Raw genomic sequence first — 22,372 nt, 5'->3', positions numbered from 1 at the left:
CAATGGCAACTGCAGGATCTTGAGATGTGGCCAAGCTGTGCTCCTTTTGGGGCTGTGTGCAACGGGACTGCTTTTATCCTACGATCTTTCTTCACACCACCTAAAGTCCAGGGGCCGCTTAAAAAGTTTTCCAAATTTAGTTATTCATTTATTTTATTTTTATCCCGCCTTTATTATTTTTATAAATAACTCAAGGCGGAGAACAAGGCTAATACTCCTTCCTCTTCCTGTTTTCCCCACAACAACAACCCTGTGAGGTGAGTTGGGCTGAGAGGGAGTGACTGGCCCAAGGTCACCCAGCCAGCTTTCATGCCTAAGGCGGGACTAGAACTCACAGACTCCTAGTTTCTAGCCCAGCACCTTAACCACTAGACTAAATGTTTATGCGTTTGCCAAATTTGCTGAACTGAATGGATTTTTCCGAGGCTCTCACGTTAATTCTGGGATTAATATGTTCTTTATTTCACCTTAGCAACTGATACAGAAATAAACAAACTTGGAGATGAAATCCATGCTAGTAGTCACTTGAGTTATTAAAATTAATATTGTTGGGAATCAGGAATGCATATATAGGCTGCCTGCAATTCTATGTGTAGTTATCCAGGGATAGCAAATGTGTTTCAATCTAGAGCGGTGTCCCCCCATTAGTTTTTCCCCCACCAGCTGTTGTTGACTACAACGCCCATCAGCATGACTAGTGGTCAGGGTGAGGGGAGTCATAATCCAGACTATCTGGAAGGACACAAATAAGCTCAAAAGCATGCAAAATTCTGAATTCTTCAGCTCTTTCCCCAGAACTGTAAGTTATTATAAAACATATTTCACAAGGTTCTTATTAGAATAAAATGCCGTTTCAGTAAATTTGAAATACTGTCTGATTTAGCTTCCTTATGAAGCTGGATCCAAAACATTCCACCAGAAAAGGGAGGGGGACCTAATACATGCCTTTGCTTTATAAGGCAAAGCAGTTGACTCAGGGCCTCTGAGAACCACCTCCTGAAACTGAGTGATCTTGCTAAAAAGCCTTAATCCCTTTCATTTAAAAATCACGTTTCTCTCAGCATGCACGCTGGTTTCTGAGCCTGCAAGCGCCATCCCTAAAAGTCAACAGGGAGCAAATTGTTCTAAATTTGTTCACAGGAGAGAGAGAAGAATTGTGAGCCAAAAAAGAGACTTGAATTTATTGCAGCAGTCATATTCTTTAAGGCAGGGATCCCCAACTTTGGGGGGCCACTTGTGAAATTTTGAGACCCTGGGATGGGCCCTCTCAAACAAAAGGCTCCATAGTAGATGTTGCCAATGATAAGACATCCATCCAGGGTCATAACTGCTCAGTTGAACACCTGTCCCTTTTTTATGTTTGTGAAACAGATAAAAGTAGGTGAAAATTTAATTGTGTGATCGCAGCCATCATCTTTTTGGGCCTCCCTTGGACATGCCCCTGAAGCCATCACTTGCAGATAGACAAAACGCTACACTGGGCTATCCCCCATTTTATTTCTTAAGAAGGCCTCTTAAGAAGGCCTGTAAGGTAAAGGTTTCCCTTGACATTAAGTCCAGTTGTGTCCGACTCTAGGGGGCAGTGCTCATCTCCGTTTCAAAACTGAAGAGCCGGCGTTTGTCCGTAGACACTTCCGTGGTCATGTGGCTGGCATGACTAAACGGAACACCATTACCTGCCCGCCGAAGCGGTACCTATTAATCTACTCACATTTGCATGTTTTCGAACTGCTAGGTTGGCAGGAGCTGGGACTAACAACGGGAGCTCACCCCGTCACGCAGATTTGAACCGCCGACCTTCCGATTGGCAAGCTCAGCAGCTCAGCGGTTTAACCTGCAGCGCCACCGCGTCCCATGACACAGAAGGGCTGTGGGGCATGCTTAAAAGTCCAGCACGCTTAAAAGTCTAGGTTTCTTGAAGCTGGTCTCTCGCTTGACCGCCTGCTGGTTTCCCATTTATTCTTTTTTGTAATTTAATTAGGTAGGGCAGGGAGCTTGGCACACTCCAAAGAAGGGTCAGTGGGCACACTGTTGGGGACATAAGATGTAGCTTGTAAAGTACAAAGGAAAAAACTTCTAGAATAGCCCCTCTGAACAAAAGGAGACAGAGAAAACAGGAAGTGAAACCAAAAAGAAATTGCCACAACTTTGAAGTTGGAACTGTGTGAGCAAGTCAGGCTGTCTCACTGTGCAAAGTGTCCCCAACTTTCAGCAACTGATGAGAGGGTGGGCTTTTTGTTGTCGTTGTTGTTGTATTTGGTGGGTGGTGCTGGTGTTGTTTTATCTTACAGAAAAAGACACAATGCAAGACAACTTCCTCCCACAGTAGCATTCCCCACCTGGTCCCTGCAGCAAAAAGAAGGTTGGTTTTGGCTGAGTGACTCCAGCCATTGTAGCTTGTTTTGTAAACCATGATGGATACAAACCTGGGATTCTATACAGTGTTACACTGTGGTTTGTTCTCATAGTGGCTTGGGCACTGCATGATCCTGATCCTTCCCTGAATGGCTTTAACTGGGATCCCACATCATGCCTTACTGAATAAACCTCAGTTGGATGGCTTCACACAACCTGCTAAATAAAATCCCCCAAAGCAACATGGTTTTGCATGTTTTATAAACTAGGGCTTGTTTTCCTTTGTTTCCTCAGGAAGAACAGGCATTGCTCCTGACTGGCCAAAATAATCTTTGCTTCACCCTTAGGGCCAAAATCCTTTTTTGTGTCCTTGGGGAGAAGTATGCTTTCCTGTCACTTGGAAGTCTACTAGTTCCCTGTCCATACTTCAGTCCCATTAATTAGAAACGATGTTTAGATCATGCATGAGAATATGTATATGACTATTATATCTGTGCTGCAAAAATCCAATCAACCACTGAACGTCAGCAAAGAGTCAGAGTTATATGTACCTAACCTCTTTGTGGCCATCTAGCCAAACCAGATGTAATGGTTTTAGACATATTTGTATGGATATGTTTTCCTGCAGCTCCAGTTGGCTGGTTCTTGTAAGATTCACAGCAGCCAACCAGAAGTAGTAGTAGAACTGAATAGGCAACAATCTGAACAGAGGGTTTTGGTCTTTCATTAGAACAAGGGACGGTGTCTAGTAAACAATTGTTTCTAGTCTGAGAGCCAGAACTGTATGCTTTTCCTTGTAATGTGCTTCCAATATCAGAATTTCTTATGCTTAAGTACAACGGAGAGAAAGCTAGGAGAAGATGCAATGCACTAATAAGCAGGAGCCCTGATTTCAGGAAACCCTTCCTGTTGGTACAATCCATAGTCTCAAAATATATGTGAGTAGATTCTTGCTTCATACTCACGTATGATCAAATGTATGCCTAGTTCACACTTGCATGTATTAAAACTACATCATCATTCTAATTCTACAAATAAATCATAATCCTGAAACTCTGGAATAGGACTGGACTATTTGTTGGAAAGAAAATTCAAATTGCCAGTTTTATATTGGGTCCCCAAAGTGATCTTAAGCTCTTTTTATTGCATCAGCTATTTCATCTGAATATGTAATACACAGTGGTATTTTTAATGGGAATCATCTGTGTCATTTTACTGATATTTTTAATCTGCTGCATTTGTTCTTCAGTCTCTTCAATCTATTCCTTCCACATACACTTTTGGGACATATACTGTATAAAATATATACACATTTTCTCTGAACATACTTTTAGGTATGTTTTAGGTATATTTGAAACTTATTTCCCATATTACATCATTTCATTTGTTTTTTCAGTACCCTGATAAAGTGGTATTCTACAGAAATGCATTGTGACACTGCTATAAAAAGAATACTTTTTTTGTCCAACTATGTTTCATATCCATTGTATTTTGTGCGAACTTTAATGATTACACAGTTTTATGGATCTGTAATTTATCATGTTTAACCTCACATCTAACCTCACGTGTGTTTGATTTCACATCCTTTCAACTGTATTTAACTTCAACCTAGGGCTTTAAAATGTAATATAAAGGGACCATTTATATTTATATTTATTTATATATACAGTATGTGGGACCAAAGTCAAGGCTCAGGGTGCTGTCATCGTAATTTTAAAGGCTTAATCTAGATAGGACTGCCAGCAGATCAGAGAAGGACACTCTATTCTTGCTGATCACTGAAAATGAGGAAATGAAACTTTTTTTGTGGCCATAAACATTTAACAGCTGTAATATAACTGTTAAGCGTATTGCAGCTCCTTGATGTAGTTAAATTCTATACCTTGAGGTAATAAGGAGAAAGAAATGTGTTCCTAAGAAATCATTCATATGAGTTTAAAATTAGGGAAGAAGACATTTATTTTAAATGACTTATTTTTAGTATTTTTGTGCCAGGCTTCTTTCTAGGAAAAAATGAAGCAGAATGAATAAATCATAGACTCTAAACTATCATGTGGCAAATAAGAAACAGCAGCCCGGTTTTGATTGTGCAAAGTGACTAGAATGATCTGTGGTTAAAAGGACATCTGTTTTACTTTCTCTCCTCCCCTCCCCTCCCCTCCCCTCCCTCTCATGCATCCTGCAATGAATTTAGAAGATTGAAGCTCAATTGGAACCCAAGCCCCACAGAGCTGAGTCATTTGTAGAACAGCAGCTGGATTTTTTCAACGGAAAAGCTGCTAGCAGGGGCTTTTTTGCATAAGGCAAATGGGGGGGGAGGTGCTTGCTGAGGCTAGAAAACATGGCTTTTTCAGTCATGCCACCAACATCAGGAACAGCCTCCCCTGGAATGAGATTGGCCCCTTTGCAAAGAGTCATTGTCACCAATGGATTAACTATTTGGGCTTCTGTCATTTTTTAAAAAATAATTTAAGCTGATTTTGTATTCTGTGACTGTTTGGGGTAGTTGGGTTGTTGGGGATTATTATAATGATGGGCATTTTAACTATCTATTGTAGCTTTTTGTTCCTGTAAACTGTCAGGAGTCTGTAAGGATTTGGCAGCATGCTGGTTAAAAGAATAAAACACTGCCATCTTGTAAGTTATCATTTTCCAAAAATGGTCAGTGGCCAACTTCACAGAAAGGATAAAGGGCTGCATATTATGCTGCTTTTACTTGATATATTCCAATCTGGTGATTGGCAAACTCCTGCATTTCCTTCCTTCCTTCCTTCCTTCCTTCCTTCCTTCCTTCCTTCCTTCCTTTCCTTCCTTCCTTCCTTCCTTCCTTCCGAATCTTCAGCCACATGGTCAAAGCAGATGAGAGTACTTGATGTGGACAACAGACTAGTTGAGCTATTCTGTGGGCTCTCAGGCTAACTGATGGTATTTTTACATAGAAATGTCATTTGCTGCTTTGAGAGTCAAGGCTAAAGAGTCACTTGTAAATGTTTAAAAAAAAAGGTGGGGGGGAGATCCCTTTTCTGTTAGATTACCCCAAAGGTGTTAGGGTACCGTGTAAAGCTCACACCAAGTGGGAAGGCATCAAGAATGAAATCTTGTGGCTTCTACTAAAACCATAGATGCCCCTTCTCCAAATGGCTGGCTAGGAATTGGGGAAAGGACTAGTCGGAGGAAAGTTGCTCTACTCAGTGCATTCTGAGTTAGAAATACATTTACATTTATGGTTAACATTGCAGTGATTGGCTGTGAGCACGTTCAGGCATCAGGCCAAATTACTTTTCCATTCAAAGGGAATGCTTAAGCTATTTGTGGAGAAAAGTTGGTTCCATGGTAGACAATCAAGCTGATTTTAATGTAGGGTTATAAATGAAAGGGGGAAGGGAGAGATTTAATAATAAGCTGTACAAGAGGCAGCCCGTGTAGAGTCTCTCCAGCAGGACAGTGCAGAGCAACTTGCCTTGAATCTAAGCACCTCACTTGACCCAAAGGGACCAAATAAGGACAAAATTGTTCTTCAAGGAAGTAAAGGGGCTGTTCTACCAGATTAAGCCTGTATGGTCGAAAAACACCAAATAAAATCAAGATATGCCATTTACAATCACAATAAAAATAACTTTTATATAATTATAAAATCCTAAACCTACCCATCATTTAACTTTACTATTTTGATACAGCCCTTCTCAGTATCTGCTCACAACCACTTCCACCGATCAGTCTGCTTTATTAAATAAGTTTTCGGTCCCTTCTTAATATGCACCCAAAGATGTTTTCAGGCAGAGCAGGAGCAAATAGACCTATTGGAAGAAGACAGACCCAGCTTCCCTTCTTAATTTAACAGAGGCTTATCAGATGTCCTGTTCTGACTCAGATTGTTCTGGTTTGTGCTGCAGCATGGGCTTCCTGGTCAGTTTGCAAAAATGTCCCAGAAAGTAGGACTCAACAGGCCTGTCAAGGGAGAATGAGGGTTTAGCCCTGTGTCACAATGCTGTCCCTATTTGGGGGAACACAGCTTGAGCCATTTAAATGCATACTGTACGCCTGTCACGTTCACCGTTCCGGTGCTTGTCTACATCGTAACGGTTCGCTTGCCAAGGTGCTGATACGTGTCCGGGCTGGGAGGGTGCTGCTGAGAGCCTTGTACAGGAGATGTGCTGATCTGTGCCGGGTGGAATGTGTTTAGGCTATCTCTGAAATGTCAAGGTCTTTTTGCCCGTTGATCAGCAGAGCTCGTTAGGAGCACCTGGGAATGTGGGGTGAACTGTATGTGAGGGAGGGGGTGGGGTGTTGTTTGCAAAGACGCTATTTAGTTTGAGTTTAGGCGCGCTTTTCTCATTCTCAGCTTTTTACCTGTTTGCACTCTTTTCTAAATAAAACCAGAACCTGAATTGTCATTTTGAGTCTGAGAGTTTTATTTAGGATAAGGCAACCGTCACAACGCCTTTGCTGGCAAAGGCAAAGGAGAAGCGAGCTTCATCCGTTGGCTAAATGCATTTTCTTCATTGCCTGAGTGGTGCAGATTTAATCTCACTGCACAGGCAAAGGTGAAGTATATTTTGAAAGACGATTAAAGTCTGTCCTCTCTGGCTTTATCTGGATGAGCTCACTGATCATGACCTTAGTCCCAGTTTAACAGCTTGAAAATATGGTGAGCTTGCTTTAATAACTTTATTAAAGTTTCTCAAAGATGTTTCTCAAAGATGCCACGAAGTCAGTCTTTTGATTCCTTCCTCTTCCTCTTCTTTGCCTTAAGCCAGTTTTTGGCTCCTGGGGATTGCCTGGACAAGTGCCTGCAGTTTTCTTGGCAAGGTTTTTCAGAAGTGGTTTGCCCTTGCCTCCTTCCTAGGGCTGAGGGAGAGGGACTGGCCCAAGGTCACCCTTGGCTTTGTGCCTAAGATGGGACTAGAACTCACAGCCTCCTGGTTTCTAGCCTGATGCCTTAACCACTTAGCCAACCTAGCTCTCTTTCTATGGAGTGGTTAAAATATACCTGCCCAATGGATGCTAACAATGACCTCAAGTTGAGAATGATCCTTCACATCAAAGGTAGAACTTCCATATTTTCCCCATTCTTAGCATGCTTTTTCAGTGGAATAAAGGCTCTCAGGCATCTCTCTTACCACTGTGAAAGTCAGAAAACTTGCCCTCATTCAAGGGTAAATAAGCGACAAGAAGACAAAGTCTGTTAACAACAACAAAGACTGGATGCAAACATAGCTTTAAGGGGCTGTTTTAACCTCCCCCCTTTCCCGGACAGCACTGATGTTCTGGGCAGCCAGTGCAGTCTTCAACCCAGGAAACCAATGTTCACTCCTTCCTTGTCTCTGTTCTTCTTATTATTGCTCTCAGGGTCAATGTACCTTAAAAAGTGGTGGGGAGTTAGTTAATCACACAGTTGCAGTTGCCCTCTTGGCTTTTTAATACACCTGCATGCTCCACGGACCCTGCCCTCCCATTTATTTCAACTTCCTCTATCCACATCCAGTTCTTTCTTGGCTGCTGCAAGTCATTTTTTGTTTGTTGGTTTGCTTTGGGTTAAGAAGCCACTCCAACCATTCACTCTTGCAAACTCTGGTCATGCTTCAGCCAAGTTATAGGCCTCTGGCTCTTGCTAAGGTTGCAAACTGTGGTGGCTGCTGGCCTCTGCATTTGGCTTTCCCTAAACTATACTACAGGAGTGGTAAATGGTGATTGACAAATAATCTGACTTGGTCTAAGGCAGTCCCATGTAGCCCATAGTCCCTGGTAGATGGAAACTCCGGGAAAGCAATTTTCTCCCTTGAATCTTCCTAACCTATCCCCACAGTACTGGTCAGTTCTGTAGATGTCAACCCTGTGAGGTAGACTAGACTAAGAAACCAATGTCACATAGGTCAGGACTACTTTTATTGGAACAGCTGTAGTAACAGCATCTTCCAAGTCTGAGCGTGCTCCCCCATCCTCTTATTTTCATGTGAATTAGGGAGGGGTCTGTCTGAAACCTTTATGCAAACTAGTTTCTTGGAATGAGCTCATGACCTGCTGGTTTGATCATTGCCTTGGTAGCAGCTCTTCCTCCTGTTCTTCCATGCCCTCTACAATATATTACTGACATGTCTTGATACCTATTTCTTGGCTAGCTGCAAGGGGGAATTCACTTGGTTGCATCGGTAGTACAGTTGGCCAATGAGCTCTTGCAGACTGTAATTTCCCTGACTTAGAAGAACACCATAAACTCTGAAGAGGGTGGGCGTTGCCTTGAGGTTCACCTGACCTTCTAGTTGCACTCCAGCTAATCAAGACAAAGCCTTCATTCTCCTAAAAGGTTCCTCTTTTGCTTTCTCTTTTAGCTCTGGCAGAACCAGCCCGAAGGCAACATGTTCCAGCTGCTCCTTCTCTCAATCACCTGCCCTGTAAGTATTATCCACAAGCAGTGCCTCCTACCTTCATTAGAAGGCTCACACAAGGTGTATTTTTGGGTACCAGAAATTCAGTTGCTTGTTTTCACCTGTCCTTGTGTAGCTGAAACTATTCTATCTGCTGCTTTTAACAAGGGTAGTAACTTTATGCTGAAACTGTCTTGTGTTTTTTTTAAAGAGGAAGAAGAAAAAGGTACCGAGAGGACTGTGTCAAGTGCAGTTCAAGAAGGGATATTAAAGCTTTTTTCTTTTAATTTTAGAAATAGAAATTCACAAACTGTCAGACATAGGCAATAAATCAAATCGCTTTTATTACCTCAAGTACGCTTATTGCCAGCAAACTAAAACCATGTGACAGTTTTCAATTGACCAGGAAGAATAAAGTAAAACCACAGAATATTTTGCTTGCAACAGTTTATGATGTAATTTTGAGTTCTTTCTTGTAAACAGGAAGTTGACAATGTTTTAACTTTGCTGCATCTTGGGCAAATATCTTTCAGAGACATGAAAATAAGCTCTCATTTAAGGTGATGCACATATGATATTCAAAGCTATAATAATTGTTTTATTACTTGCAGTGTTAACTTTATTTTTTTGAATCTTAAGTCTTTGGATGGGAGAGGTATAAAAAAGTGGTCACTAACAGTTCTGATGATTTGCCATAAAACTCAGGTTGACAAGAAAGTACCTCTGCATCTTCTTAGGCTCAGTCATTCAGATTCCACAACACCCTATTTTAGTCACTTCTGATTCACCAGTTCTAATTTCAAAAGTGGGACTTTTGAGTGCTCTTTCATGTGAAAAAGTCCCTGCATTTAAACAAAGTAGCACCCCAGGAAGGAGACATCAGCTCTTTTGGATGAACTAGCTTTCTGTGAAAAAGGACATTTCTGTTCAGAGTAGCAGGGTAGCACTCAGAGTAGCATTTTTCCACCCTTGGTTTGAAGTTATGTTGTTGTTTATTCATTCAGTCGCTTCCGACTCTTCATGACTTCATGGACCAGCCCATGCCAGAGCTTCCTGTCGGTCATCAACACCCCCAGCTCCCCCAGGGACAAGTCCGTCACCTCTAGAATATCATCCATCCACCTTGCCCTTGGTCGGCCCCTCTTCCTTTTGCCCTCCACTCTCCCTAGCATCAGCATCTTCTCCAGGGTGTCCTGTCTTCTCATTATGTGGCCAAAGTATTTCAGTTTTGTCTTGAATATCATTCCCTCAAGTGAGCAGTCTGGCTTTATTTCCTGGAGGATGGACTGGTTTGATCTTCTGGCAGTCCAAGGCACTCTCAGAATTTTCCTCCAACACCACAGTTCAAAAGCATCGATCTTCCTTCGCTCAGCCTTCCTTATGGTCCAGCTCTCGCAGCCATATGTTACTACGGGGAACACCATTGCTTTAACTATGTGGACCTTTGTTGTCAGTTATGTAGCCTCACCCTAACAAGTTACCTGGCATTCTGTGAGGGGAAAAGCCCTTTGTACCTGGACAGTTCTCAGCTGTAACTTCCCTTTGCATTAGGATATAAAAAAGATCATGTTTCATTGAATAAAAGAAAAGGGCATTTTGTTTTAGCACTGTTGATTGAGGGATGGATGCAGGGCTGTATGCAGGGTGGGGTCAAAAAATAACTCAAGATAGCAGCCATGATGATGCAAGGCACAGAAACAATAAGCAAGCTTCCATCACACTGCCATGGCCACCATCTTGACTCTGAAGGGATGAATTTGTATAGGATATGATGTGGACAGTTGCCCCCATAATGCTAGAGTAAAAGCACAAAGGTGAGTAAGGAAGTAGAATACAAGGGGGAATAAAAACATGAATTTTGAGATACGACGGCAAGGGACACAGGGCTTATGAAGGAGGGCTGTGCAAATCCTTGGGAAGAGATGCTAGGCGCTTCTCTTCCAATACTTTAAACAGCCAGATCTTTTTTCCAGGCTTATGCTGCTGGGAGACTGCTTCTGGCTGTCATTGCATGCATATGAATGCACAGCCACTTCCTTCATGTCCCCCCCACAGAGAAAACATGTATGTGGAGACAGCTGGAGGCTGTTTCCAAATCCGCCATCCCAGTCTGGGAAAAGATGCAGCAGCTTTAATGATTCAAAAAGAGATTCTTCATAGGTACACCTGCACATTCTGAAGCATTTTTTGGTAAGGATATGTACAGCCATACTATTTAGGGCTAAACCTGGTCCTTGTTTATTAGAAGGCTTACTCTTGGTCTCCACAGTGGCCCCAAAGGCTGTCTATCCATCTGATGTTCCAAATTCAAATTCCAAATTCAAGTAGAATTATCTTTCCCTATGGAAGTCCTTTCTCCCATTCAAAGATTCTTGTGTCAGGGGAGATAATATGATAGATTCATCCCACAGAGACCAAGAAAGCAATGATGGTCCAGAATGTGGCAGCACGAGCAGTGATGGGAAGGCCTTGCTATGCCTGTGTAACATCCCTGCTAGATATGGGTAGCCAGTTGACTTCCAGTGCAACTTAAGGTAGTATAAAGCCCTACATGACATAAAACCTAGCTACTTGAGGGACCACCTGTTTCCCATGGTGTCTTCCTGCCTTGTGTGCTCCAACAGAATTGGCTTGGTTCAGAACCCACCAACTGAGTAATGTCGTCTAGCAGGACCCAGGAGATAGGCCTTCTCTGTTGCTCTATCTGCCCTTTGGAACAGCACCTTTCTAGAGATCGGTATGACCCCTACCTTGCCACCTTGAAGTGTTCTTTAAAAATCTGGATTTTCTCAAGGCCTTAGGTAAGGATGGTTGGGTAGGCCCCTTTAAGCCGGAAGAAGGTGTGGAAGCATGGTTCTGTTCCTTGGATGGGAGTTATCCTGCATAATATTCTGTTAACTTGTGAAGGCACCCACAGTCATTTTGGAGTTGAGCAGCCTAGAAATTGAAATCAAGAAATGAAATGGTGCCATCGGAACCATTGCAGCCATCACCTATTCCCATCAGTGTTCTTATCCTTTGCTCATGTCACTCATTTTTCCACTTTTTATTAACTTAGTCTCTGCGAAGGAATTCCAAAATAGCTCTAGAGGTAAACTTACACCAGAGTACAGTTAGTAATACAGCACTAAGAATAACACTGTCCCCAAGACCAAAAGCTACAATGCAATAATACTCTTTGACCCCCTCTGTTACAGATTCTTGATTTAACAGCTGCCAGATTCTTACAGAATAGTGGTTCTGTACTTATGGCACAGCAAATGCACACTAAGCCGAAGTGTCCCATTGGGCAATATGAATCCAAAGGTATCTGTTGTGACCTTTGTGAGCCTGGTAAGTATTGTCATAAAGAAATAGAAAAAAAGATTCGTGTCACTGTGGACAGCTGAAAAGAATCTGGGTTTTGTGACTGCTTTGCTATTAAGGATTGCTCTTTTTAGAGTTGATTGGAGGTCTTTCTGAGAGTGCATCAAATTAGTTGCAGGGGTCACCAAGAGCAGTAGGTCCCCACTGCCAAAATGAGCAGGCCAGTCTCCATTTTCCTGAGCCATCCATGCATCATTGTCTAGCTGGAGTGGAACCCTAATGAGACTATATTCCAATGGCATGCATGACCCATCCATATCCTGCATTTATTTCATTGGACCATAAAAATCTCCTTAACACATTTCTCACAAAGTGGAGGAGCTAAAATAGAAAAGGCACAGGGTTACATGCTGGCCTGCTCACATGCATCCTCTGTGTGCTCCTGCCTTGCCCTCTCAACTTCAGATCTTGCCAGGTTGCATCTCAACGGCTGAAATGCATTTCTACTCAGAGGAATGCAAGTTAAAGCCTCCTCCACATCCCACAAATGCAAAGAATCTTCCATTTTTAGTCAACTGAATGGGGTAGAAGTTCCTTTTGCTGTTTTTTTTTTTTCTTGCCACCAGTCACCTGGTGATTCCACCCACCACATTCCTCAGGTTGACCGCTATTAGATCTTTAAGGGCAACACCCATTGCTGACTTTGACATTGAGGCAGGATAGGGTTTGGTAGTGAGGGCAGCACAAAGTATGTCACAATATTCTTGTGCTGCCTCGTGGCCTGGAAGAAAGCACATATTAACATCGCCGTGAGGAAGACCACTATTTGACCCTTCTATAGTTTCAGGCAGCTCACAAAGGAACTTTAAAAATAGTGTGTGTGTGCGTGCGTGTGTGTGCGTGTGCGTGCCTGTGTGTCCCCATTCAATCATGTCCAATTCTCAGAGACTGCCTGGACAAGTCAGAAGTGGTTTGCCATTGCCTCCTTCTTAGGGCTGAGAAAGAGGGACCGGCCCAAGCTCATCCAGCTGGCTTCATGCCTAAGGCAGGACTAGAACTCTTGGTCTCCCAGATTCTAGCTTATATTACTTTAATGAAAAAAACTTGGGAATTCAATTTCAACTGTATCCAAATTTCTAGTGAAGAACCAGGAGGGCATTTAGTGGAGTCTAGATGTCCTGAAGGCTGAACAGTATCACTCCACTGTACTTTGCACGATGAAAACTCTGCCATACGGTTTTGATTATGTTAACTAGCAGACTGGCCTTCTTTATCAAAAGAGCAACAGTATTTATTGCCACTCTCTCCTCTCATTCTTTCTGTTTATAGCAGTGAAAGAGAGCCCTCCTCCATCAGCATTATCCTGGCAAATTTAATTACTATTAAGGAGTTTTAGCAAGGCACCATAAAGTTTGTCCATACCAGGGAACTGCAGCAGCCCCACGTCCTTCTTCTGATGCGCTTTGACTGATATACCACTGGGGGAATGTGTGTCAAAACATTCAAGGCGGATACTCAGGGCTTTGATCTCACAGTCACAGCCATCTTGACTTCTTTGACTCCCACCCCAACTGCTCCTTCATGCTACGGATGCATGCATGCAGTCTCTCATTCAGACTGAAGGCAGCGTAGCATTGCTTCAGATATGACTCCACGTAACCCAATCTGACTACCTGTGTGTTTGTTTCTATTGAAGTGAAAGCTGTACCATTTTTGAGGAATCTCTTCTTAAGACCGTTCAAAGGTTTTCCTAAAACGCTGAAACATTAACACACAACATACATATGTGGTACTGTGACTGAATGAAAGGATGGAGGGAGAGGCATGTCAGTGGCAGCATCTTTTTCTGTTCCATTTTCCTGTAGTAAATAGACAAATAAATGGTGTAGTAAATAAATGGGAAGATTGTCATAGCCATCTTTCATCCTGACAGATAAAGTGACATTCTTGTAATCCTCTTAAAAGAAAATGTATCAATAAATCTGGTTTTGCAAACTCAGTTTAAGTCACATGGTCAAATAAGTTACTAAGAGGTAACCTGTTTAAGCCCCATGTATTTAATGAGCCTTTCTCCAACAATTTATTCCATTAGATGATAGTGTGTAGGTCCAAGTGAGTCAGGAGATCTGAGATGGTCAAGAAAGGGGGCATTCTTGGGCTTGGAGTCTCACTTAAGGCTTACAAAGCTCCATTCCCCACCTGGTTTTACTACATTTAAATGCAGGTACTTAAAATAATAACTGGGAAGGAAGCATGCTGCAAAACAATCTATTAGTTTGGGGCGTCATTTTAATTTCCCAGAATGCCTCTGGGTCTCTGTAATGGTATGTGGGAATGACTTTGGGAGATGGGGGGAAGAGATGCTGCCTAGGGAATGGTCAGATAAGGGAGGGCATAGTCCGCAGCTCCATAATAGGCAGAGAAAAAGGCTCAGAAGGGACCCTCCCTAACTTCTCAGACTGTAAAGGAGACGGTGGGAGATTTATACTTTCAGACTTGCAAGATTCTGTTAATGTAGCTTTACAATAAAGTAGTACCAGCTCATCTAGTTATGTTTCCTGTCTGGTCTGCCTGGGAAGGCTGACAGTCTCAGATAAACTCCAGCAGTGACATATTTAGAAAAGAAAAGACATGGGTGTTTTTCTAAACAGAGCAGTGCTTCAAGTAAAAGTGTGACCATGTGACCAGAAAATAAACAAACAAACAAACAATAATAAATAAATAAATAAATATTATCAGCCTGAATCAATCCACTGCAAGATGGAAGTCTCTTCACTGAAGGGGTGATCGGGCTTCCAGTGGGAATGGCATTTTGAAAAATGTCTCTTTATGAATTAGCTTCACAAGTAGACCTGGCAGCATGGCTTTTTAGGGCTCAGGAAGGATTCCCTGGAGCCCAGAAGTGTTCCCTGGATAAAGGGGAACCCTAGGAATTACCCCCTGTGTCCTCCAGATGGCTGGTCATAGCCAGAAGATTGTAAACATAGTTTATAGATCAAGGTGTGAGTGATCAGCTGGGAGGTGGCTTTCCCAAGCCACACTGCAGCCATTAAACAGACTTTAAAATTGACCACCCCATTTCTTAATGCACCAATTTATTTGCCTTTTCTTTGTTTAAAAGAGGCTTTTTCCAACACAGAGATGAGATTTCTCTTGGTAACTTTTACATTATTTTTGAAACTTAACTGTTCAGCATTCTTGAGCTGTTTTAGTTTCTCTTCTTTTTTAGACTTGTATTCTAACTGTTCTATATTCTGTATTTTGTGCTTTAATTGTATCTTGAAAATTAATAAAGCTTTATGAAAAAAAAGGGGGGTTATCAATCATAATCTACCACCCTGGTCTAGTGCAAGTTGGTAGACAGATGTTTTCCAACTTCTGTCAGCCCTTTGAGGTAGTCCAGACAAAGAACCAATATCATGAGTACTAACACCACCTTAATTGTAAGGTTACTGTAACAAAATCTTGCAGGTCTGAAAGCACATCTCTCCCCCCTTGCCTTTACTTTTCAGGGAACTAGGGAGGGTCCCTTCTGAGATGCTTTCGTCACCCTATTCCTTCTGTGGGCTGAGATGTCTCTTATCTGACTGTTGCCCTGGCTGCAGCTCTTCCTCTTCCTGTCTCCCACAGATCATTACAACTTCTCAGTCTAAGGTTGAGAGAGGGTGACTGGCCCAGAGTCACCCCGATGACTTCTGTGCCTAAGGGAAGACTAGAACCTAGGTCTTTCCAAACCTAGCCTAGCACCTTAACCCCTATACCATGCTGATTCAGACTGACTCCCTATCCTCCCCCTGCCCAACTCCCTGAGTTATAAAAGGGAGGGCAAGGAAAACACAGGCAGACTTGCAAGATTCTGTCACTGTAACCTATCTCAATAAAGTATAATTCTAGTCAGTTTCCTCACCTGGCCTGCCTCATAGGGCTCACACACACACACACACACTATATGTATGTATACGTATACGTATATGTATACATATGTATATGTATATGTATATATGAATGAATGAATGAATGATAGGGTAGGAAAACTCTCAGTAGGCTAGAGATTGGGACCGTCTCACCAACAATGGTGCCATTTGTGATTACCTATGGGTTTCACAGCAGCCATTCTGTGAGGATGCTTGCAGGATGCTTTCAATATTTCAGATGTTCCCCCACCCCTGGCCCAAATTTGCCAAGCCCTGCTCGGAAGGATTTTACTGGCCTCTGTCTGAAACATTTTCTTTTACAGGTTCTGTTGCCAAATCTCTAGGCTGCACAGAGAATCGTAAAACCAACTGCATACAGTGCGTAGAGGGTAAAGAATATATGGATAAATATAATTTTAACCCTGCTTGTCTACGATGTAATCTCTGTGATGCAGAACACGGTATGTACAATCAACAATATTTTATTTCAACATCCATGAATTTCAGGAGAAAAGAATGTTAAGTTCATTTGATTACAGAAAACCCAAGACATGGATTTAGTCCAGCTGCAATGTGACTGTCCCAAGCTGCAGATATCTGTGAATACCAGCTGGGTTCCTGTGCAGAAAAACAGATTACAGGTAGTCCTCACTTAACAACCATTTATTTAGTGATGGTTCGGACTTATGACAGTGCTGGCTTCTGGCAAGCAAAATCAGTGGGGAACCACATGATTTGCTTAATGACCACATGATTCACTTAACACCCACAGTGATTTGCTTAACAACCACTGCCAAAAAGGTTGTAAAATCAGGTTGGATTCACTTAATGACCACTTCACTTAGCAACTGAAATTCCAGTCCCAATTGTGGTTGTTAAGCGAGGACTACCTATGCTCTGAATACAACTTAAAGAGATGTAAGCATATTTGTGTCCTGATTTATGTCAATTGGAAGTAAAATACATACTCGAATCACTGAGGTTTCATGCAGACTTGAACATTTTTAAAACCTTACAATCCTAGAATTGGAGGGCAACTTGAAAGCCACTTCGTTTAAGCCCTGGTTTGATGTAGGAAGTGCGGAGTTAGAGGACCTTCACTAGATGTCCGTCCAACCACAGACAAGGCTTCAAGTAGAGATTGGTTTTAGTGAAGTGCTCCTGATTTAAAAGCTTCTCTGAAAATTCAGTCAAAATCTATCACTAATACATATGTGCATATTACACGGGCAGTGGCAGTGCAAAGCATAATTCTCTTGCCTTTTGTTTGAAAGCCCTTCATGTATTTGAAGAACAGCATTATTTTCCTTGAAAGGGTGCCTGGTCTTCAAAACTGGGTAGGTATTTAAAAATGAGGTTTTTAAAATTATTTGAGTAACAAAACGTTTCAATTTATTTTAGGGTTGGAAACTGAAAAAAATTGTACCATCTACCAGAATGTAATCTGTAGGTGTAAGCCACGTTTCTTTTGTGATTTGACTACAGCTTGCCGCCACTGTGATCCGTGTGATGAGTAAGTTTTCTGTACAACTACTAAGTTTTCTGTACAACTACTGACAAACCTAGATGCTGAGAGCTTTCAGTTCAGCCGTGACAATTAATCTCTCTTTGCCAGAAATTCTGCCTTCCTTTTAATAATTAGCTAAAGGTTATATGCAGAACATCTTAAAAGCTGCTTTATTGTTAACAAGAAGTCATAGAGAGATTTCTGACTGCAGAACCCAGAAATCAAGCTGATAGATACACATAACACACAGACATATTCCATAACAGTGTTCCTCCCCCAGGTTTAAATTCTAAGCCATTTCTTTTCCCCTTTTTGGGTCAATGGGAATTTGGCTATTCTCTGTCAGGCCTTGATATGGGGAACACCTGTTCAATCAGGGAGAGGTAGACAGGTATACAAGGGGGGATATATAGTCAACTCCAGCCAATGAAGAGATGAAAATCCTCTCCAGTCCCTGTATTTCTCAGGCTGGAGGAGGGAGGGCTATAAAACCCTAAAATGGTGTGGGGGGAAGAGATGCCTTGGTAGCACCAGCTGTCAAGAAGGTAGAAACAGGGAGGGTAACCTCTAGCCATCCTCCAGCTGTCTACAACCATTAGAGGAGGAAAATAGAAAGGAAAGCTGTGTTAGATCAGATAGAAAATTCAGGTGGTCCCATTTAATGTCCACTCATTCTGCAACTGTTCAAACTTAGGACAGGGCTAAACAAGTGATAGTTACGACTGCACCTTGTACTTATGGCTGTTTTAGCATCCCTGCAGTCACATAATCATGATTTGCAACCTTCCCTGCCAGCTTCCCACAGGCAAAGTCAATGGGGAAGCCAGCAGGAAGTCAGAAGTCGCAATCACGTGAGGTCCTCACTTAACAACCTGCATGGTCCTCATTTAATGATGATGTGATGGTATGTGAGAATGACTTTGAGGGACAAGGGAAAGAGATGCTGTGTGGGAAACAATCAGACAAGAGAGGAAGAAGCCCCCAGTGGCTTCATGGTGAGAGAAAGAAACTTAGGAAGGACTGCCCTAATTGCTCAGGCTGTTAAAAGTGTCAGTGGGAGATTTGTACTTTCAGACTTGCAAGATTTTGTTAATGTAGTCTTATAATAAAGTAGAATTAGCTCATCTGGTTGGGTTTCCTGTCTGGTTTACCTGGGAGGGCTAACAGATGGAACCAGGACTGCCAGAACTGCCATTGCTAAGCACTTTTTGCTAAGTCATGTGGTTTTTCAACTTACATCCGAGTCACTTAACAGAGTTTCCACTCCCAATTAGCATCATTAAACAAGGACTACCTGTAGTGATTTTTCAGGCTCAAGAGAATGTCTTTACACGTTGAAGATAAAGGCCTATTACCTTTTGACTTAAGACAAGCAGAAGGAAATGCCTAGACTTTGAATGCTGAAGCCCTTACCTATATTGCTTTACTGGCTGTGTACTGGATGCAGGTCTTTTGTGTGAATAATAGTATCCTTCTTGTCTGCAATAAAGGAACTAATCTAGCCATGTATCAGAAAAACTTCTGCCAAGAAATCAGATCCTGAATAGTATTAAGGGCTCGAAACATTAACATTTACTGGCAGGTCAGGCATGAAAACTGAGCCATGGTCATATATATGTAACTCTCTATAATTATTCTGGTCTCAAATACATGGATTATCCATGTGAGAAGACTGTGAGATACATAGATGACCCTAGGTATTTTTCTGCCTAAGATGAAGGACAAGATGTTGGCCCCTCTGCTTCTATAGACATTGCTGACAAGATGGATAGCCAACTTTTCCTTCAGCATCTTCCATTATATTAGAGTACTTTAGGTTGTACAAGACAGACCATCTAATACCTCCTCTATCCTGTCACTCTCCATTTCTACCATATAAGGCTACTGCCTTGCCTTCTCTGATAAGTACTGCCTTATTCTCTCTAAATCTTAAATCTTACTGTTTTTCTAAATCCAGAAAGAATGGTAGGTTTTATAATATCGGGGGAGATGCTACTTTCAGTCTGTCTTTACCTTGGAGACAAGATGCACAATCGTTTCCAAACACCAGGTGGCACCTTATGGTTGAGAATAATAATGGGTTATGAGCGTGCGCTTAGTGCATTCAAACAACCTATCTGGAAGTCCAACAGGACCTGTCTGCTCTACCTAAGAACGTTTTCCTGAGCGGTCAAGCCCATTTTTATAAACTGGCGAGATATTTACATTATATAACTGTCTTCAAATCCCTACGGGCATTAACTCTAGCATGTTGCAATGCTCTTCCCACAGCAGTTCTGGAGGGCCAATAGAAAAAAGTTCATGTGAGCTGAGATTGTGCCTCTGTGGACAAGGGGCTATTGAAACTACAGCTCATGTCCTGCTATACTATATCTTCTATAAGGACTCACAAACTCCTATTTGATAAAATACCCAGGGAATTCTAATCTTTTTAATGTATAGCTGTTGCTATCTGATCAGTATGATTCAGTTTCTTTGAATGTAGCTAAATTTTTTATACTGTCTGTAAAATTAGGCAGACTTTGATTGTCCATTGATGATCCCACCATTAATATTATCATGTTTTGTTTTGTTTTAATGCATCTGTATTTGCATAAATTTGTATTTTATTTCTAATTCTGGTCTGTGACCATAATAAAATTTCGATTAATTGATGGTTGAGAATATCAATATCACTTTGTGTCACAAGTTACACTATTCCATGCCAGTCTGTGGTTTTTTTTGTTTTTAAAAAAAGTCATAGCTACAGCTGTGCAAATATAATAAAATAAAATCTGGTAAGATTTTTTTTTTTTACTTCCTACTGGCATAATCTGATTTTTCTTCTTTATCATGTGAAACCTGGAGTGCTCCAGTTTTGGGGAATTCCAGAGACATGACCTTATCTTATCCCTGACATGTGGGTTGATATTTGGCTATCAAACAAAACATGCCTTTTCTCTGAGTGTTACAACATCATTCTTGTCATTTTAAATATAACTTTTTTTTAATGGCAAGGGCTCTGCTGTAACTTTCTCAGTTTAAATGCTATTTATTTATTCACTGAATTTATACTTTGCCAAATCTCCTGACTCATATCAGCAACTGGCAAATCCTAAAACTGATGCTGGTTGCCACAGAACTTCTTTTTTACAGCTGAGAAGGCAGCGAAGAGCAGAGTGTACAATCCTTACTTTTTTCCCCTGATGTTCCCCTCCACAACTTGATGGACATCACAGGAACCTTCCTTGTCAGCAAGCATTTCATTGCACCTCTCACCAATCTGACCCATCAGGCTGAAGGGACTGCAGAATAATATACCAAAACTCAGGAAGGAAGAACTTGATCAGATGAACAGCTTTTTCTTATTGAATCTCTCCATGATTACCCACTGCTTTATTTATAGATGTGAAAATGGCATAATTGTAGAAAAGTGCACCCAAACCCAAAACACGGTATGCGGAAACAAAGGTAACTATTGACATGTTTGATTAAAGCTCCAGAAAGGAAGGGGTACAAGGGGTGTCTGCAGGGGTGTCCAAAAAGTCAAGATGGCAGCCGTAACTACATGATGGAAGCCCCACCCCTTGTTTGTGATGCACATAAAAAAGGGGTGGGGCTTTGATCACATGGTTATGGCCCCCATCTTGACTTTTTTTTGACACCCCTCCCTATCGAAATGCAATGGGAAGAACTACATTTGGATGTGTAAGAGGCCAGGTTTCAGCCCATAACAGCTCTAATAGCTGTTCAATAGCCCATCTGTCCAAACTCTTTCTCTGCTGTTACTACCCCGGCCTCAGCTACCATTTAGGTATTCTGTTCAATAGCAAGCAAAAGAGACCTGAAAAGCAGTGGAGCCCAGAATCAGTCTGTCTCTAAAACTCAATAATATGGTTGGATATAAGCTTGTGCTGGATGGACTTCTGCCACCTTTGAAAGAAGGGGTGCCTTCCAACACTGCTTCCCATTCAAAACCCTTGGAACGACCTCAGAGGCAGTGAGGAGAAGGGAGAATTAATGCACACTGCTGTGCTGCATCTTCTGTATGGATGGACACCTGGATCCTCTGTCAGTCTTTCCCAGCAGGCATCAAAGCCACCCTTGAATGTCATTAAGTGTAATTAATGAGTAACAGTTTGCACAAAGAAATATTTATTGCATTTCATCCCACCATCTCACCTGCCTTCTTCCTGCCTCTCTCATTCTTCCTCCGCCCATTGAGAATTTCAGAAACCTACTCCCTTATTAATTTCCTCAATATTACACACAAACAGGGTAAACTGAGTGGAAGCAAGCAGTTTGGCCTAGCACTCATTTTTGAAATGATTGAAAATCTAAAAGAGTTAAATTACACTTTTCACAAGTTTCTCACATCAAAATGGTGAAAACCCACACCAGTGATGTTCACCAAATGTACCCCCCGGATTTTGCAAATTCTTGGCCAATCTTCTGAAGAGTCACTTGGTTGATCTTCTGAAGACTTTGAGCATTTCTATAGACTTTGAGCAACTCTACAGAGCTCTTAGATGTGTCCAAGAAGTCACCAGGAATTGAGCTCAACTCAAGAGACTTTACTTATTTACTTATACCTAGAGTGTATTGCATGCTATGGCTATGTCTGTTCAGGACATAATTGGACATCAACATGAGATTAGCAAAAACTTAAGTTTCCATAAATTGAAACAGTAACATGAATGGGTAATCAATTGTATTCTGTTTGATTTTGTCTCTTTCAAAGGGATGTTTACAGTTCTTCCAAGTGTGGTTTCTGTTTGCTTAATCATTATGTCTATGAAATGCTTTTTTAACAGAACAGAATCAGATATCTGCAAATTGACACATGTGGATTTGGAAAATATGATTTTATTAAATATTCTTCTTCACAGAGAATGTCCAGGGGCGTTGGATAGTTCTGCCTGTTGCTGTCATAGTGAGTTTGGGAT

At 41.7% G+C, this 22,372-nt stretch overlaps 3 protein-coding genes across 3 annotated transcripts in view; 1 reads left to right on the top strand and 2 right to left on the bottom strand.

Moving 5' to 3' along the window:
• Positions 1-22,372, bottom strand: part of ACTA2 (actin alpha 2, smooth muscle) — a 210,363-nt gene that overhangs the window by 14,813 nt on the left and 173,178 nt on the right. The gene's annotated exons all lie outside the window — the stretch shown is intronic.
• On the top strand, positions 1,436-20,981 carry FAS (Fas cell surface death receptor). Its single transcript, XM_063307828.1, has 6 exons — positions 1,436-1,531; positions 8,685-8,747; positions 11,918-12,053; positions 16,264-16,401; positions 17,342-17,453; positions 20,833-20,981. Exons 1-6 carry the CDS (start codon positions 1,436-1,438, stop codon positions 20,906-20,908), a joined length of 621 nt encoding a protein of 206 aa, XP_063163898.1. The 3' UTR covers positions 20,909-20,981.
• The window catches only part of CH25H (cholesterol 25-hydroxylase), a 145,216-nt gene continuing 131,674 nt past the window's right edge, over positions 8,831-22,372 (bottom strand). The window contains exon 3 of the transcript XR_010068226.1: positions 8,831-8,842. The gene's annotated coding sequence lies outside the window, so the exon portion shown is untranslated. The remainder of the gene's footprint in view (positions 8,843-22,372) is intronic.

Source organism: Candoia aspera, chromosome 6, assembly GCF_035149785.1.
Source record: "Candoia aspera isolate rCanAsp1 chromosome 6, rCanAsp1.hap2, whole genome shotgun sequence".
Classification (NCBI taxonomy): Eukaryota; Metazoa; Chordata; class Lepidosauria; order Squamata; family Boidae; genus Candoia; species Candoia aspera.
Note: the sequence above shows the minus strand (reverse complement) of the source record. Positions and strands in the feature narration are given on the sequence as shown.

Excerpts from the sequence above, each read along its gene's own strand:
- FAS (XM_063307828.1), top strand. The coding sequence starts at position 1,436 with ATGCCCCTGAAGCCATCACTTGCAGATAGACAAAACGCTACACTGGGC. Across the intron at positions 12,054-16,263 it reads TTGTGACCTTTGTGAGCCTG|GTTCTGTTGCCAAATCTCTA; the intron begins GTAAGTATTGTC and ends TTTCTTTTACAG. Across the intron at positions 16,402-17,341 it reads TCTCTGTGATGCAGAACACG|GGTTGGAAACTGAAAAAAAT; the intron begins GTATGTACAATC and ends AATTTATTTTAG.